Source organism: Chiloscyllium plagiosum, unplaced genomic scaffold (genome assembly GCF_037043375.1).
Source record: "Chiloscyllium plagiosum isolate Xiang-an unplaced genomic scaffold, Cpla_swu_hap1 HiC_scaffold_16, whole genome shotgun sequence".
Taxonomy (NCBI): domain Eukaryota; kingdom Metazoa; phylum Chordata; class Chondrichthyes; order Orectolobiformes; family Hemiscylliidae; genus Chiloscyllium; species Chiloscyllium plagiosum.
Window position 1 is genome coordinate 62,991,627 of NW_028270154.1, and position 19,705 is coordinate 63,011,331.

The following is a 19,705-nucleotide window of genomic DNA, read 5'->3' on the forward strand; positions in this document are numbered from 1 at the left end:
TGACTCAAGTGAGCTGTCCACAAGAAGTCTGTTCTGGGAGCTTGGTCTATGTTGATATCATTCAGCCACAAATTATCTATTAAAAATTGGGTATAGTTAGTATATTGTCTTTTCATTTGATGGAAAATGAAACAGTAGTAACATGGATATTCCATAGTGGAAACAGCAGCTAGATATTCTACCGAATATCTTTACACTATTATACATCTAGTTTTATTACAATCATTTATGGGATATGGGATTTATGGAGTAAGGCAGAATTTACTTCTCATTCCTAATTGCCCTGGAGATGATGACGATCTGGCTACCTGAATAACTGTAGCCCTCAGGATGTAAGAACACCAGAGTGCTGTGAGGACAGAGGTTCCAGGATTTTGAACCAGCAACATTGAAAGCTTAGCTATACAGTTTCAAGTCAGGAACGAATAGACTTGCAGTTGGTGGTTTTCTCATGCACCTTTTGCCCTGGTCTTTCAAGGTGGTAGAAATTGCAAGTTTGGATGGTACTGTCTAAAAAGCATTAGTGAGATACTGTAGTGCATCTTATGGATAGTCCACACTGCTGCCATTGTGCAGTTCTGTAAAAGTAGTAAATGTTGAAAGTGGTGGATGGGGTGCCAATAATTTGTTCTGGGTACTGTCTAGCTTCTTGACTGATGTTGGAGTTGCATTCATCCATACAAGTGGAGAGTGTTCCATCACATTCTTAAGTTGTGTCTTGTCGATGGTGGACAGGACTTGCAGAGACGGGAAGTAAGTTATTTCATAGAACATAGAACATAGAAGAATACAGCGCAGTACAGGCCCTTTGGCCCTCGATGTTGCGCTGATCCAAGCCCACCTAACCTACACTCGCCCACTATCCTCCATATGCCTATCCAATGCCCGCTTAAATGCCCATAATGAGGGAGAGTCCACCACTGCTATTGGCAGGGCATTCCATGAACTCACAACTCGCTGAGTAAAGAACCTACCCCTAACATCTGTCCTATACCTACCCCCCTTAATTTAAAGCTATGCCCCCTTGTAATAGCTGATTCCATACATGGAAAAAGATTCTCACTGTCGACCCTATCTAAACCCCTAATCATCTTATACACCTCTATCAAGTCACCCCTAAACCTTCTTTTCTCCAATGAAAACAACCCCAAGTGCCTCAGCCTTTCCTCATACGATCTTTCTACCATACCAGACAACATCCTGGTAAACCTCCTCTGCACCCGTTCCAATGCCTCCACATCCTTCCTATAGTATGGCGACCAAAACTGCACACAATACTTCAGATGCGGCCGCACCAGAGTCTTATACAACTGCAGCATGACCTCAGTACTCCGGAACTCAATTCCTCTACCAATAAAAGCCAGTACGCCATATGCCTTCTTCACCGCACTATTTACCTGGGTGGCAACTATCAAAGATCTGTGTACATGGACACCAAGATCCCTCTGCTCATCCACACTACCAAGTATCCGACCATTAGCCCAGTACCCCATCTTTTTGTTACTCTTAAGGACTCAGGACTCTGAGCCTCTGACCTGCCACAGTATTTATAAGGTTGGTCCAGTTCACTTTTGGGTCAATAATAAACATAGGAATCTGATGATGAGGAATTCAGTGACAGTAATGCCATTGAACACAATGGGATAAAAGAAACATCTTCTTGGAGCTGGTCATTGTTTGGTATTTGTATGGCATGAATGAGATTTACCACAAATCAGCCCAAGCCTGGATGCTATCCAGGTGTTGCTGCATGTGGAGACAACTACCTCAAATGCTACTGAACATTACACAGTCATTAGGTAAACATCCCAATTCTGGCATTATGACTGAGGGAATATCATGAAGCAGCTGAAGATGGTGGCTCCAAGGAACTCCTATAGTGATGGCGCTGACTGGAGATCATTTACCTGAGGAACCTCATATAGGAAAATTGGCCTCCAGTCCAACAAGTATCCTTCCACTATTACCCTCTGCTTCCTCCCATCAAGTCAATTGTATATCCAATTTGCCAGCTTGCCCTGGATTCCATGCAATTTAACCTCCCAGAGCAGTTTACCATGTGGAACCTTATCAAAGGCCTTACTGAAATCCATACAGAGTACGTACTAATGGTAAGATTCTTGGTTTATGGATGAGCAAAAAGATCTGTGAAGGTTGCCATGCAGATTGATAGAGTTGTTAAGAAGGCATACGGTGTGTTAGCTTTTATTGGTATAGGGATTGAGTTTCAGAGCCATGAGGTCGCATTGCAGCTGTACCAATCTGGTGCAGCCTCGCTTGGGAGTATTGCATATAGTTCTGGTCACTGCATTATTGGAAGGACATGGGAGCTTTGGAAAAGGTTCAGAGGAGATTTACTAGGATGTTGGCTGGTATGGAGGGAAGGTCTTATGAGGAAAAACTGAGGGACATGAGGTTGTTTTCATGAGAGAGAAGGTTGAGCGGTGACTTAATTGAGACATATAAGATAATACGAAATTTAGATAGGGTGGACAGAGAGAGCCTTTTTCTTTGGATGGTGATGGCTAACATAAGGAGACAAATTGAGGGGTGACATATAGGTCAGATGTCAAAGATAGTAGAGGCATGGAACACCCTGCCTGCAACAGTAGTAGACTCACCAACTTTAAGGGCATTAAATGGTCATTGGATAAAAATATGACTGAAAATGGAATAGCGAAGGTTAGATGGGCTTCAGATTAGTTTCACAGGTCGGCGCAACATTGAGAGCCGATGGGCCTGTAGTGCACTGTAATATTCTATGTTCTATATGTCTACTGCCCAGCCGTCGTCAACCTTCCTGGTCACTTCATCAAAGAACTCTAACAAATTTGTGAGGCATGATCTCCCACTCATGTAGCCATGCTGACTACTCCTCATCAAACCCTGCCCTTCCAAATGCATATACATCTTATCCCTATGAAGCTAAATTTCAGCATTTATCATAGTATGATTTAAAAGATTGTACCATGCATTAGCAGGGTTCTGGATTTCTACTTCAGTAGAATCTGTCATGTTTAGGATTTCCTCCCAAGTATGGCCAACATGGAGAAGTACTAATATATCAGCAAGATGGTGTGACATTGTATATGCTTAATCTGATGCCATGAAAGTTCAGTGATCTGGAGTCAATGTTCAGGACTCCAGGGCAACTTCCTCCCAACTGTATATCACTGTATGGCATATCAGTAATGGGACATGGTTTGTCAGATATGATTCTGAATATGACTATGTCAAGACTTTGCTTATGGAACAGTTCCCCCAATTTCTTTTTAATTTGTTAAAGGGATGTGAACAAGCTGGCTAGGTTAGCATTTATTGCCCAAAAGGCAGTTAATCAACCACATTGTTGTGGGTCTGGAGTCACATAGGAAATAACAGCAGATTCCCTTTGCTCAGTGAACCAGATGATTTTTTTTTTACAACAATTGACAGTGGTTCAATAGATATCAGCGATTTTTTAAAAATACAGCTTTTTTTAAAAAAATCAAACTTCACAGTCTGCCACGGTGGGATTTGAGCCTATGTGCCCAGAGTATTTTCCTAGTATTCTAGCACAAGTTCCTAAATGTTCAAGAGGAGGATATATTCTCGGGTCAACAGGACTGGGCTCACCACTGCTGTTTGCCATGCCTAGGCCAATGCCAATCATTGTCTGGTATCAGTTTTTTCTTTGGAATTTTAAGTGATCAAATTCAACAGTATGACCTATTAAGCCATTTTAGAAGGCAGCTAAAATCATCAACATTGTTGTGAGCTGGAATCACATGCAGACCAGGCCAATTATGGTGGCAGATTGTCTTCTATAAAAGGAATTTTCACTCTTAAGGGCATCAATGAAACAGCAATGATTATAAGGTCACCACCACATTATTTTATTTTAATTCAAATTTTACCATTTATCATAGTGCAATTTGAACAATTGTACCAGGCATTAGCTGGAGTTCTGGATTTCTACTTCAGTAACATTCTTGTGACACCACCATCTCAACTCGTGTTAAGATAATGAGGATGGAATGTTTCAACCTATTTGCTACAGGGCTGGTAGATTTTAATTCTAATGTGAGAAGGAAAGGAGTAAGGAGCACTAAGGAAGTTTTTGAAAGGTCAAAGTAAAAGTTCTGTTAATACTTTTACGAGATGTGAAAGACTGAAATGCAGTGTAAGTGTGCAAAGCAAAGTACATTTAGACAGTTAATGAATACACATTCCAACAAATGGGGTAATGGGTACTTGATTCATTTTTACAAGTCTTCATAACCAAAAAACAGCTACTCCTGAAGAACTAGTGTACAGAGAAAAAAGTATAGCATAGACTAAAGCAAAAACAGAAACACTGAAAATCCACTTTGTGTTGATCATTAAAATGGAAATACAGATTGTGAGTTCTGGTGAAGGCCTTACACTCAAACCTTTAATCGCTTTCTAAAGGTTTATGCACTGTAAGATATTTCTAGCATTCTGTTACTATTTCAGATTTCCTGCATTTCCAGTTCTTTATTTCTTTTATTGTAAAACAGAATAACCTTGTAAAATCAAAACATTGTAGATGCTGGAAAAAGGTCTGAAAAAAAATCTGCTCAATACTGAAAATATGGAAGTCAGTCATCATTATGCAGGGAGCAGAGAACCTCAAGAGTGAAATAAGGATAGACAAACTAATTATTATGATTACAAAAGAAGATAATATTGGAAATAACAAAAATAAGTTGCTGGAGAAACTCAGCAGATTTGGCAGTATCTGTGGAGAAAAAAAGTTAACGTTTTGAGTCCACTGACCATTCTCCAGAACTGCTTCGAACTTCAATCCTGAAGAAAGGTTAATGGATTTGACATTAACTCTACTTTCTCTCCACAAATGCTGCCAGTTCTGATTTCTCAAGCAATTTCTCTTGTTGTTTCAGAACCTTCACCATCCACAGTCCTTGGTTTAAAAGAGGATAATACTGGCATTCATTTCTCTATACATATTTCCCATACTATTCATATTCAGATTGTATTAATTTACCTGTCCGCCACTCGCATTTTAATTCTGAGAAAAGACGTGCACACAAAACTGCCTTTCTCTTTCCAATGTGACTGACCAATTCTCTGTTTTCAGCATTTACTATCTGATTTTCTTTGTGCAGGCTTGTAAACCAAGGAAAGCAATCTCTCAAATGTAACAATTACAGGAAATGAGAAGATGTAGTGAAAATGAAAGGTTTCTACAGCTTTCTTTACTCTTCTAAATTTGTGCTTATCTCTTTGTCATTTTAGTATGTTCAATGATCACAAAGAATTACAGAAATGTTACATCATAGGAGGAGGCCATTCACTCCATTATGACTGTATCAGCTCTCTGAATTAACAATTTATTAAGTGTCATTGTCCCACTTCTGAGTCAACAATTGAAATAAAATAAAAAAGAAATTGTGAATACTGGAGATCTGAACCAAAAACAGAAATTGTTGGAGAAACTCCATAGGTCTGGCAGCATCTGTGGGAAGAAAATAGAGTTAACCTTTCAAGTGCAGTGATTCATCATCATTTCTCTGAAATGTTATCTCTGCTTTCATCCCACAGTTGTTGCCAGATCAGTTTGGTTTCTCTCACAATTTCTGTTTTAGACTCAAAAATTGAGTGTGTTTTATAAAATCCATATAATTCTAACTCCGAAGCAGAATACTTCTGCTGGGCCAAACTAAATGTGCTCTTGAAAGAAAAGTATTTCTGAATTTATTGATGCTAAAATAAAGATTACTTATGACTTGCCTGAGATTTATCATATTCTTTCACTGTATATATATATGTGTGTGTCACAATTGTATTCAACAATCAGTTAAAACTGCTGCCTCACAGCGCCAGAGACCCGGGTTCAATTCCCGACTCAGGCGACTGACTGTGTGGAGTTTGCACATTCTCCCCATGTCTGCGTGGGTTTCCTCCGGGTGCTCCGGTTTCCTCCCACAGTCACAAAGATGTGCGGGTCAGGTGAATTGGCCATGCGAAATTGCCCGTAGTGTTAGGTTAAATGGGTAAATGTAGGGGTATGGGTGGGTTGCGCTTCGGCGGGTCGGTGTGGACTTGTTGGGCCGAAGGGCCTGTTTCCACACTGTAAGTAATCTAATCTAATCTTAACGTAAAATACTTGCCTCCCTTCCATACGAAAGTTTTTTTCAAAATGCCTATTTGAGTGCACTGCTCAAAATAGTCCAGTTTTCTTCAGTAATTACTTTGGATTATCTCAGGTGTACTATAGCCACAAATAGCTAAAAATTAATACACCCTTCACTGAGGAAGGACTCTGTTCAAATTTAAGTAAAGCATCAAATAGTTGGAACAAGAAAGTCCAAATGAGCAAATTAGATGATTTGAAGCTAAATATGGTGGTTCTCCACTATCTGATTTAAACTGCTGAAATACCCAAATTCTGTGAGGGCACTCCTTACAATTGCATAATAGAATATTACTGGGTTGTGGCATATACGAACAGATGAATTAGGAGCAGGAGTAGACACTCTGCCCCTTTAACAGGATCATGGCTGATCTGATTACTCCACATTCTGGCCAAGTGCTGATAATTTTCCACACTTACTTATCAAGAATCTACCTTTCCTCTACCTGAAAGAAAAGTGTCTTTTAAGGAAGGAAGTTCCGAAGTTTCACAATGTGAGAAAGCTTTTGTCCTTCTCTGTTTTCATTTGTTGGTGACCCATATTATTGAAATATTGACCCCTAGTTTCAATCATGTTGCTACCTACTCTTTTAAACTCCAGTGGAGATAAGCCTCACCTTTTCAATCTTTCCTCAAAAGAAACCCATCTATTCCAGATTTCAGTCTAGTAAATCTTTTCTGATCTGCATTTACATCCTTCCTTACAAGTATTCCAGATATAATCTCAGCAATGTGATGTATAACTGAAGCATAACCTCCCTAGCTTTGTATTCAGTACCCCTCATAATCAATAAAATACTATCTATTTAGGATGTACCGACCTGAACTGAAAACTATAGATATTTTTTAAAAAGGCTTTAGTTCTTCTTTGGAAAAATTATTTTACAAAATGTGTAGTTATGCAATCAAACAAAATTGATTAATGGAGAAACTCAGCAGGTGTCGCAGTATCTGTGGTGAGAAAGCAGAGTTAATGTTTCAAGTCAAAGACTCAAAGTTAGAAGACCTACGCCGGTAGTGGTGGACGGTTTTTTTCAGACTGGAGGCCTGTGATCAGTGGAGTGCCAAAAGGATCGGTGCTGGGTCCACTACTTTTCGTCATTTATATAAATGATTTGGGTGCGAGCATAAGAGGTATAGTTAGTAAGTTTGCAGATGACGCAAAAATTGGAGGTGTAGTGGACAGCGAAGAAGGTTACCTCAGATTATAACAGGATCTTGATCAGATGGGCCAATGGGCTGAGAAGAGGCAGATGGAGTTTAATTCAGATAAACGCAAGATGCTGCATTTTGGGAAAGCAAATCTTAGCAGGACTCATACACTTAATGGTAAGGTCCTAGGGAGTATTGCTGAACAAGGAGACCTTGGAGTGCAGGTTCATAGCTCTTTGAAAGTGGAGTCATGGGTAGATAGGACAGTGAAGGCGGTGTTTGGTATGCTTTCCTTTATCAGTCAGAGTATTGAATACAGGAGTTGGGAGGTCATGTTGCAGCTGTACAGGACATTGGTCAGGCCACTGTTGGAATATTGCGTGCAATTCTGGACTCGTTCCTATTGGAAAGATGTTGTGAAACTTGAAAGGGTTCAGAAAAGAGTTACAAGGATGTTGCCAGGGTTGGAGGATGTCAGCTACAGGGAGAGGCTGAAAAGGCTGGGGCTGTTTTCCCTGGAGCGTTGAAGGCTGAGGGGTGACCTTATAGAGGTTTACAAAATTATGAGGGGCATGAATAGGATAAATAAAGTCTTTTCCATGGGGTGGGGGAGTCCAGAACTAGAGGGCATAGGTTTAGGGTGAGAGGGGAAAGATATAAAAGAGACCTAAGGGGCAACTTAGAGAGAGAGAGAGAGAGAGCGAGAGAGACAGAGAAGCAGAAAAATACATTATTGATAGTAAGCCAGAGAAGAGGAGAAATTATATAGGAGATAATGGGGACTATATGTAATTGAAAATGGGTTTCTTGTGCTCATGATAGGACCTGGGATTATGGGGTTAGGTGATAGACATGGAAGGAAGTGCTCATGCTCTGAAATTGTTAAACTTGATGCCGAGACCTCGAAGTTATGAGGTATCTTAGTGGAAGATGAGGTATTGTTCCTCCAGCTCACATTGAGCCTCACTAGAGCAAGGCTGCAGGCCTGAGAGAGAAATATTGGCACTGGAACAGAGTGGTCTGTTGAATTGGCAGGCAACTGCAGCTCAGGGTCACTTCTATGGATACAGCATAGGTGCTTTGCAAAGGGGTCACCCAGTCTGTGTTTTGACTCCCCAATGTAGGAGAAGACCGCACTGCAAGCAGCGAATACAGTAATTGAGTGAAGTGCTGGTAAATCATTGCTTCACCTCAAAGGTGTGTCTGGGGCTATGGATAGTGAGGAGGGAGGTAAACGGGCAATTCTTCACCTTCTGCATTGCATGGGAAGGTGCATGTGGGTGTGGGGAAGTGCTGAGAGTAGAGAAGTGAACCAGGGTATCCCAGAGGGAACCATCCTTGAAGAATGCTGACACGAGAGAGAAGGGAAATGGTGTCTCGTGGCAGCCTCCTACTGGAGGTGGGGGAAATGGTGACTTATAATCTTTTGGATGCAGGATCTGGTGGGGTGGAAAGTGAAAAGAAGCAGGACCCTAACACTGTTGTGTGAGGGAAGGAAAGGGGTGAGGGAAGAATGGCGGGAAATAGATCAGGCATAGATGAGGGTCCTGTCAATCACAGCAATAGGCAATCCTCAATAGTTAGAAAAGGCAGACATTTCTGTGGAAGGTGGCATTACCAGAATAGATGTGACGATGACAGAGAAACTTAACAAATGAAATGTAATTCTTAGTTTAAGGATGTATAGTCAAGAAAACTGTAGAAATTGGTGAGTTTGTAATGCCCCTGTCCTCACTTTCCACCCCATCACCCTCCACATCCAAAGGATCATAAGCTGCCATTTCCCCATCTCCAGTAGGAGGCCACCCCGAGACACATATACCCCTTCCCTCTCATCAACATTCATAGGGACCCTTTTGTCTGCATACTTCTGTCCACTCTTCCTCTACTCGCAAAACCACTACACACTCAAGACACCTTCCTATGCAACCACAGAAGATGCAACACTTGCCCATTTATTTCTCCCCTCCTCACCAAAGGCTCCAGCCATATCTTCCAGGTGAATTAGAAGTTTACCTGCACTTCATTCAATCTGCTCTATTGTTTTCACTGTTCATAATGCAGAATCATCTACACTGGGGAGACGAAACACAGACTGGGAACACCTACATTTGGTCCATAAAAATGACCTGCCACTTCAATTAATTATGTGTCCTGGCCAACATTTGTGTTTCAGGCCTGCTACAGTGTTTCAGCAAGGCTCAATGCAAGCTGGAGAATTAACACCTCATCTTCCACTTACCTTACAGCCTTGAGGACTCAACATAGAGTTTAAGAATTTCAGATCATGAACATCTTCTTTCATGTCTATTTTCCTACCCCAACAAGACCAGATCCTGTCATGACATATGTTACTTTCAGTACAGCCCACCCATTTTCAATTACCTATCTGGCTGCTCTTCTTCCTTGGCTGACTACCAACAATTCTTTTGCTTGCCTACTTATTTTTCCCCTTTCTCCCTCTGTCTCTGGGCTTTATCTTCACCTGTCAACTGACTCCTTTTCTCTTCCACTTTGCATCAGCAGCGTAACTACCACCTTTTCCTAGCTGCCTCTAGTTCGAAGGGCTTAAAACCTAGCTCTATTTTCTCTTCACAGATGCTGAGTCTCTCCAGCAATTTCTGTTTTTGTTTCAGATCTCCAACGTCTGCAATTCTTTATTTTATTTTACATTTCCAATCAGTTCATTACCATCATATATAATATGAATAAACACCCATTCTGTCATACATTTAAAAATACTTTTACAATCCTCAAAGTGGATAACATGGCTCAAAAATTGGTGTAATCAAGTTTTATACACAACTAAAATGTTGCTTATAAGTGAAAAGTGAAACAGGACATAAACAGGTTATTTTTAACATTGTGAACATAGTCAGAATCATTGTTGATTATTTCTTACAAGATGCAAAAGTTGAAATTGCATGAGTAAACAAAGGCAAACTTGGAAAAATTATAATTCGTTATAGTATTATCAGACTAAATGACTACTCTCTTATCAAAGAGAGACAACTGATGGCAGTATAACCTGAGATTCACCATACCTCAGGCAAGGGTAAGAGGTTGAGAAGGAGTAATTTCATGGTAACATCAGCCAGGGCAGAAATTGAACCCAGTTGTTGACATCACATTGCAACACAAACTAGCTGTCCAGTCAACTAATCCCTAAGAGAAACAAATGTCAATTAGGGGAGCCAATGTGCTCCTTTTGCTTGGCAGTCTTCCTAGAGACAGTTCATCACTGGCAGAGGCTACCTAACTAGAAGCAGCAGGCAGTCATCTGCATTATGTGGAGTTCTGAGATATATTGCCAAAATCTTCCACAAATGGCAGACAGGGCCCCTCCTGCCACTAAGTCTGGCAGGTGCAAGAGGTGACTTAATGATGATTGTCAGGAAGCTCATGAGGCCTCCTATACTGATCCACAACACCAACCTGTTGTTACATCTGACTGTCATATACCTTTAAGAGATAAAACATGTCAATATGCCTTTAAGAGATATGCTCAAAGTAACATCACTGTATCAGCTTGGAACCCAACAGTAAGATATTCTCAGATGTCATCTTAACTGGGAGCCACTTGATTTGATGGAAGAATGGAACTGGAGAAAGAAATGTTACATATAAGATTGTGACTGTGAACATATACAGATGTGACTGTGAATGTAATGTTCGTATATATATTAGCAACAGTAATAATTGTCTGTTGGATCTTTCAATTCCACATTGTCCAATACTTCATTTGTTATGTTACAAAGGATAACAAAAGCATTGCTGCATGAGATAAAAATACCTTGCTGAAGGCAAAAACGCACATTAAACACCCACAACACAACCACTGCAGCCATTAGCTCGCTGCAGCCGCAACTGTCTATTTTGTGGTATGGTTTCCACTGAGGTGGCCTGGCAGCAGTGGACACCATTTATTTCAATTAAATACTTCTTCAGATGGCATTTCAACATGTCAGCACCGACCTGTCGAAGGCTACAGCCCTTCTGATTGGGACTGCAGATTCAGGGTTCTGCCTTTATATTATTAATTGGATGGAGGTCCCAGAGATGGCCTTTTACTGGAAGAGATGGTCATGTACTGGAAGATAGCCAAGGTATGTCCCTTACAGCCAGTGTGCGGTTAGGACCCAGAATCAGTCTTTATTCTTGATTATTATTTGAAGTGGACAAGACTCAATCCTACACTAGCAATCCTCCATGATGTGGTAATACTGTTTTCTAAAAATAGAAGCAGTGTCCCACAAAATGGACAAAGTATTATTCAATTCCTAAGGTAGCAATACAGGTTCTAATTACCATGATGATACATACTCTGAGGCCAATTACATGTAATTACTCATAAGCAGACTGTGAAGTAAATCACATAGTACGTGCTAGCTGTTAATCAGGAAGCATATTTGAAATCAGCTAAAATTGAATATTTCTTTCTCTGTATTCGTGTTACTGCTATGGGACATGTGCTGGTCTGACAAAATTTGACATGTAAATTATGATGGATTGTTATAATTCATATCAACTTGTTCTTTGACGATGTAACAATTATCTGTCATTTATGGCTGTTGCTTCACTCCTGAACATTCTGCTATAATGCTGATTAAAAGGTAACTGGCTATTTGCAAAAAATATTTTCCATTGAGCAAATGATAATACCTAGAACTATTTCTAATAAACACTAGTAGCTCACTCATGGCTTTCTTCATTGCAGACAGGATTTTGTTTTGTGACAATAAAACTATGCATTGCATAACAAGCATAATATGACAATATCTTACAGCAACCCATTTCTTGTTGATTTGTGTAAGATTGGTAATTTTCAGGACAAAGTAACTAATTTCTTCAGGATAGATTAGTTCAAAGTAGAGTTAAAAGAAATCCAAACTAGACATCAGTTCACGCTTAAACAATGCAATATATGTAGAATATCTGAAGGTGAAACATTGGCAAAGGCACACTTGTTAATTCTCTGCATGACACTCTTGTCCACTGATGTCAATGGGCAGGAAAGTTGGCTGGAATGTTAACTGCCTATTTTGTGTTTCCAAAGTTGAATTTTACCCTCCTATATCAAATCTATGCATTGTATCAAATCGCCAACTGTATTGTTCACTATAAGTTGCAAGATTTATCATTTCATAAATGAAAAAACATTGCACCATGTAACATGACACATTTACGCTGAAGGTGGACCAAGCTTGCTTCATTAAGTCCATTTAAAAAAACTCCAGTAAAAAGCAACATCCTAAAATCCACTAGAGTTTATTATTGTTGTTTGATAGACTAATAACTCCTTGGTAAACTCCAATCTCACTTACCAAGGCAAGAAAATAGGAAAGCATTGATTTTAGTTTCCAAAAAAAGATACATTAATATTGTGCCCAGTACTGTACAATACTTTTGAAATGTGATGGTAAGGTAAAGTCACCATAGTTCCAGAGGGTTGCTCTATCAGAGAGAAATGCATGATGGTGATGAGAGTGAGAAGGAAGGACCTTCATGGTAACCTCAGTCAGTATTAGAATTGAACCTGCACTGCTGGTGTTACTCTATATTGCAAGCCAGCCATCCACCCAACTGAGCTAACAGACTCCCTTTATGGCAAGATCCCATAAACAGCAATGTGATACTGACCAGACCATTTTTTTTCCCAATTACATTGATTAAATGTAAATATCGACCACACCCCAGGTTTACTACCCTGCCCTTCTTCAGAACGTGTCATGGGAACTTTGTATCCACCTGAAAGCATATTTCATCCGAACGCCAGCAGCTTGGTACTGCAATGAAATTTTTCCTGTCTTTGTATTATTAAAATCCATATTGAATCAGTATGCCACTTTGCAAAACAGATAATAAGTGTACAAAAGATCTTTCAAACAATTTTTTAGCAATTCATTCAGTTTCTATTTAACAGATTTAGTAGGTTTTTCTGATTTTTAAAGTTTTGTTTTGACTCTGATATACCAAAAAAATTAACCAAAACTTGCCACCAATAGCTTGAATGTAACACCAAAATGCAATACATTTTAATGACAGCAAGTGCATAGACATAATTTTATATTAAAGATACGTATGATACAGATATTATTAATAATAGCTCATTAGTAGCACTGCTTTCTTTGATCAAATTTTTCATGCCCCATTCTACAAAAGAAAACATGCCATCTAAACTGACATATAGTTGCAAGACTGGAAATGCGACATTAAATGAGATGTTAAGTCACGGCTCTACCCGCCTGTGTTAGGTGGACATAAATGTACCATGAGATGGAAATGTGTTGCTGGAAAAGCGCAGCAGGTCAGGCAGCATCTAGGGAACAGGAGAATCGACGTTTCGGGCATTAGCCATTCCTGAAGAAGGGCTAATGCCCGAAACGTCGATTCTCCTGTTCCCTAGATGCTGCCTGACCTGCTGCGCTTTTCCAGCAACACATTTCCATCTCTGATCTCCAGCATCTGCAGACCTCACTTTCTCCTCATAAATGTACCATGGTAATATTAAACATTAGGGAGCTGTTCTTGTTTCTCAGCCAACACTAACTCTTTAAATCAAAATTACAAAACAAGATTACCTGCTTATGTGTGGAACTTTTCAATACATACGCACACATTGGCGTTTCCTTACAGCAAAATAGTGAAAGTATTTCCTAAATACTTATTTAGTTATGACAATCTTTAAGGTTTCCCAAGGTCATGAAAGGTACTTATATATAAATGCTCGATTTTGCTTCCATTAACTGTTATTATTTTTCTATGTTGCTGGTAATGTCACTGGAATTAATTCTGAATCTCAGTGGGTCAGCTACATGGGACACAATATTTTGTTCAACAGACATAATAAATTGCAGTATTTCAAAAAGTCAAGAATGTTGATAATATTTCTTTGTAAAACCTATATTGATAACCCAATTTAAAGTGTTGGTGATCAACTGTAGTTGTTAACATTACACAAACATTCACAAAGGCAATCTGTATCAGGACCTATTTCTTTGAAACAATGCCAGGAGTAGAGTTAAAGTGCTTATGCAAAGTAACCAGAAAGAACAGGAGGGCAGGAGCTGGAGCCAATGTGCTAGATTTCCTAAGAGCCTGTCAGATTGGTTCCAACAGTGGCATGTGTTATCAGGTCGCACAATACTTCAGACTGAAAGAAGAATTCCTAATGTAAAAAAGCAAGAACTTCGTAATTGAGCAGCGTGCAAGCCTGAGGTTCCCAAGAGTGAGAAGGCCTGGCAGCAACAGCAATGAACGTTTTATAAGATGCAAAATTAAAGTTATAGACATGTTAATCCAAGTGCAGTTAAGTTATTCCTGCCTCTGCTTTAAGGTGGAAATGTAAATGTAAATATTGAAAGGTAAGGCTACATGATAACAAGGAAATGATTAATGAAATGTACTAGTTCTGAAGAACAGTCACTAGACCTGCTCATTTCTCCAGCAATTTTTGTTTTTTTATATACTAGTTGTTTACTAGTTCCATACAGGTTTCACTGAACCTCAAATACATGTTGTCTTTTGTAACAGCATTTTAAATAAAATGACTATATTATTTATAAGAAACCTATATAGTTTAGAATTAATGGGGATTTAAATGTTTACTGTGATGCCAGGAGATAAGTAGCTATGTTTTCCATTTCAAAATATGTGCATAGAAGATGAGGCAATCATCTATCTAGATACTTGGTACTGAAAATTAGTACCACAACAAAATAACACACTGAGATAGAGATGTTGAAAATGAAGGTTTAGGACAAATGACATTTAACACTTCTAACAATACTGGATAATAATCTTCAATAAACAGCACTCTGATGCGCCATTTTTGTTTTTGCATCAACTAGTTTCTAAGTGATATTTTGGATGATTTTACTTTGCAAAACATTGAATGCATTATGTTCATTACTTTGCCGTTTTTCTATCTGCATTAAACACATTATTATTAGTCATGAGTCTAAATAAATTTATTTATTGACGATAAATACATAACACTTAATTTGTCATGCCGTAGAAAGCATAACTGTTTGTTGTGCCATGACATGCTCCTGTTTCCCATCTTTGTTGCTTCTCTAATCAGATTAATTTTAGTATGATTTTCATGAAGATATTTTCACATAGTGAGATAGTTAAAAAAATGATGACATTATGATTAGATACCATTAGGTAATGTCTTTCTTAAAAAATGTAACCTTGACAATAAACTACTTTCTTGAGGTCAGTCAAATATTCTGCACTCTAATAAGTTGAAGTTATTCACTGGTGTTCTTTGTGGTTTGGGAAAATGCTTTTTTTTGTGGAATATATTTCGCTACTATTCCTTATCATAACATCATTAGATCACTTATAACCAGTAATAATTTCATTGGCAAGTCTCAAACAATGTTTATCCCTACTGGAAAAACAAACTTCACTGTGTTCAGTTTTATATTTTAATTTTTCTTACTTTAGAACCATACTAGACGTGATTTGCTGATTTGCTTTATGGAGTGAGGATAATACATTCATAGAGTAGTTCAAACAGTCAACTTGAATATCGACCAGCAGCAGAATTGGAAATAGAATCCATGTTGAGTACTAATCTGTCTGTTGAATGGTTCCTTTGGACACCAGTAAAATAAATCTTTATAGGTATAAATAGTAATATTGATTCTTCCTTTAATTATAGTGTACATTCCATGTACAGCTGATAGGTTTTGACTAATCTCCAATTTTTAAAAAATTAAATGTGTGAAACATGACTATAGTGAGGCCTGTCTCAAGAGATTGTATGCCTGTAGTGGCTAAGGTTGATATCAATAACAATGTTTCTGACCTCATACAAACATCACTGGACCCACACTAAATTTCAAAAGTAGCTAGTGAAACTTGAAATATAATGGAATTTTCAGAAATATGAATACACAAATATTTGCTAACCATTTACTGCTAGAACTGAATAACACGATCAAAGATATGTTGTGTTTTTTTTAGTTAAAAATCACACAACACCAGGTTATAGTCCAACAGGAAAACACCTGTTGGACTATAACCTGGTGTTGTGTGATTTTTAACTTTGTACACCCCAGTTCAACACCAGCATCTCCAAATCATGTTTTTTTTTAAATTGTCACTATCATTGATCACAATACTTATTTCTGAATGTAGTTCCAATAAGCTGCTCCCAGGGTAAACGGGCAGAAATCTGGGCTTTTTTTTTCCCTTCTAAAAGAACAGTGGATGCTCGATTCCCTCTGGAATTGTCTGTGTGTATGAATTGATCATTAAAATAAAAACACAATTTTTGACCTACCTGCATTTGTGCCTGGTTATAACTCATTCTATTTTAATATAATTAAACAAGGAATATAAATGATAGTCTGATGTTTTTGTCCGTTTCCTGGATACTAACGCATGGTAAGTATCTATTTTACTTTAATTCATTGATCATATGTCAATCTGTGAGAAATACCTGAATCCGTTCAAAAAAGGCACTGACAGTCAAAACATGTAAATTCTAAATTTACATTACATAATAAATTTTAAATGACCTTGACACATTCTCACTAACAGAAAAAAGTTTTTTTGTTGATAAGCCTGCTTTCATGATAGCTAGGAAGATGAATGGATGAGGTTTATAAAACAAACCGAATATATATTTTAATTTGGTTTTCAGAATCAAACCCAGATTTATGCTAAAGCTCTGGTTTGAATGCGTTTTTTAAATTGCAAGTGTTAATAAATGTGATTTTTTTTTATTAATTGTGCAATGAAGCTTCATACCGAGGTGAAAATGATAGCACGCTGAAGTGTATTTTCAGATTTAGTGCCGAACAATAAACCAATTCAGTTCTTAAAACTTTACCTTGAGCCTTTCCGATACACCGTCGTTGAAGCTGATTGTGAATTCAGCTATTTTCGGTACCCTCAGTTTTCCTTTGTTCTTTTGATCTGACTGGAATTCGGTTCTCGTTTTCACCACAACCTATGGAACAAGAAAGTTAGGGCGTGTCGGTCTCTATAGCCTGTCCTAACAGTTAGTGAAAACCTTTCATTAAAAATGTGCCATAGTGGAAGCATCACATTATATCATAGTCCGCAAACTATATCCATATCTTGCTCCGCCCTTATGCTCACGCAGTATTCCACCGTTTATTCATTGAGATCACTGCCTATAACCTAATGCGATGTTTCACTCAATTTATATTAATCGCTGCTTAACTTTTCAGTGACTTCTGACAACCTTGGGAAAACTGAGCACATACTAGACGTCAGGAGCACGAACAAATAAACGCCTAAAAGGATATGTTTTACTCTGACATGTCCTGAATTTGTCTAATGAATTCTAACTATTCAAGAAAGAAAGGTTGAAAGGCTGTACGATTTGTATGTGTGATTTTAGGCTTTGATGGTCAATTGCCTAATTAGCACGGTACCTTGTCTGGAGCAGGGAACTGCAGATGATTCACATCCAAGGGTGTGATCAGGGGGACGGTGTGAAAATTATCATCACTACAGGATTGCTTGGTATTTTTTTCGTTCAAGTTACTCCCCAGCTTCACCATTATTCACGAGGATTGGTCTTTAACGTGCGAACCGTAATCTGCAACAAACAGGGGACACAGTGCTTCGACTCAAAACTAGTATAGAGAGTAAAAATCCAAGATCGCGTTTTGTAACCCAAATCGCGAATATAGCACAGTCATTTTTTTTCCATACAGCATTTGACAAGAACGAGCTCAGAATACTAATAGACCTATTTTGTGTTCAAACCGTGACAGGTCCCCAAGTTGATTTGGAAAGCACCATATGTTAAATAAAGCAATATCATTTAACCATTACAGTCATTGCAATATCACAGCTGTATTCTAGACTGAAAGCTGATCGGTTTCAGCTAGTGCAGACATTTAACTCTTTAATATTTGCACCTATATAGATACCAGGGACGATGCGCATTTCAATATTAATAGAACCACTACAGAGAAAAAGAAACGCACAAGTCAGTTCATTTAATTCCCAGCAAGATATTTACTGAATGAAATGGAAAACAGCTTGGTCCTTGAGCAGCTGCATTTCAAGCGATGACTGCATTGGTATCGATGTTTCGCCTCGAAGATCATACCTTACATGATTCCTTGCAACTTGAAGAATTGTTAAGAATTACATTTCAGATAAGACTGAGGAGAGAAAGCACGCGTTCCTCCATTTGGCATAGAATAAAACACGCATAAACTGGATGACCATATCCCATAGCCATTTTCTGTTGCCCTTGATGTCATACAACCAGCACAATACCGCCAGAGTATTTATACTTAATTTTGAACACGACGATTAATCACAAAAATGTTATTGTATGCGGTAACTGAGGTCTAGCCATTATCCTACATTTTAACTTGAGTTAATATTATCCAACACTTTACACGTTGGAAATGTCAATCGAATATTCGCTTATTGGGGATACGTGACGTCTCATTAAAACTGCACCATCCCAAAGACCGTACGAGAAAATGTCTAAAGTGGTTCCACTGGTGTGTCCCCTTGATGTATACTTACAGAATAGGTGGTTTTACCTTTACAAAAAGCACCTGATGTCACAAGATGGCGTTTGATAAGGGAGGATTTTGCAGTCGAATCTGACCAGAGAGCTCTCCTGCCGCAGACTGAGCAGGTTTGGTGCTGAAAGTGAAAGCTTCGTGCGCTGCGGGGCACTGACGTCCAACCCTGAGCCTGAATGCTCCACTCTGCATTGTGCAAACAACGCCGCCTACCGCATTTACTAGCAAAATCCTAGATATACTCAGTACCAAACAATTGCTATGTTATTTCAAAATCACATTTTTATAAATAAAATACATGTAATTCAGTGAGAATGCTCACTCCATTAAACATTCAAAAGAAAGGGTTTCTAAATTGTCGTGGTTTTGCTTCAGGATAATTGCCGCTATGTTTTGGGAATGTTAATATTAGGAAAAATAGGAAAAGGAAATGGAGATTTAATGAAAAATGCTAAACGTGAGTATAGTAAGATGTAAATCAGCTCTAATCACCCAAACACATGTGCATCGCCAAGTGATTTCTATTTTGAGGCTATCCTGCAGCTTCAACTCATCAAAACAGAAGGTTGTTTAACAAATTTAACATAATATTTTGTAGAGTGAAGATTTGTCTTGAATTAAGTGACCAAAAATACAATAAATAGTTTATAGTCATTACAGCACAAATATTGTCATTAACCACATTTTACCTTTGGGTAAGCACTAACTCTGTTTTAAACAAAGGACTGCGCCTCAAAATGTGAAACGGATGCCAAAAGTTTAAACATACAAACTCATGGTCACCGTTTACATATTTATATGTTTAAGGATGTGGAATTCTTAGTTTCTGAATTCAAAATCATCCACTACAACTGTGAGA

At 38.5% G+C, this 19,705-nt stretch overlaps 1 protein-coding gene across 2 annotated transcripts in view; it reads right to left on the reverse strand.

Moving 5' to 3' along the window:
* Positions 1–19,016, reverse strand: part of nsg2 (neuronal vesicle trafficking associated 2) — an 87,170-nt gene extending 68,154 nt beyond the window's left edge. The window contains exons 1-3 of one of the 2 annotated variants that reach the window (XM_043703839.2): positions 18,862–19,016; positions 17,728–17,894; positions 17,157–17,276 (exon numbers count right to left, since the gene is read on the reverse strand). In XM_043703839.2, the coding sequence (XP_043559774.1) occupies positions 17,157–17,276; positions 17,728–17,856 (249 nt within the window). In that variant the 5' untranslated portion in view covers positions 17,857–17,894; positions 18,862–19,016. Of the gene's footprint in view, positions 1–17,156; positions 17,277–17,727; positions 17,895–18,844 lie in introns of both variants that reach the window. The other variant, XM_043703840.2, reaches the window with a different exon arrangement.
* Between the last annotated feature and the right edge of the window lie 689 nt (positions 19,017–19,705).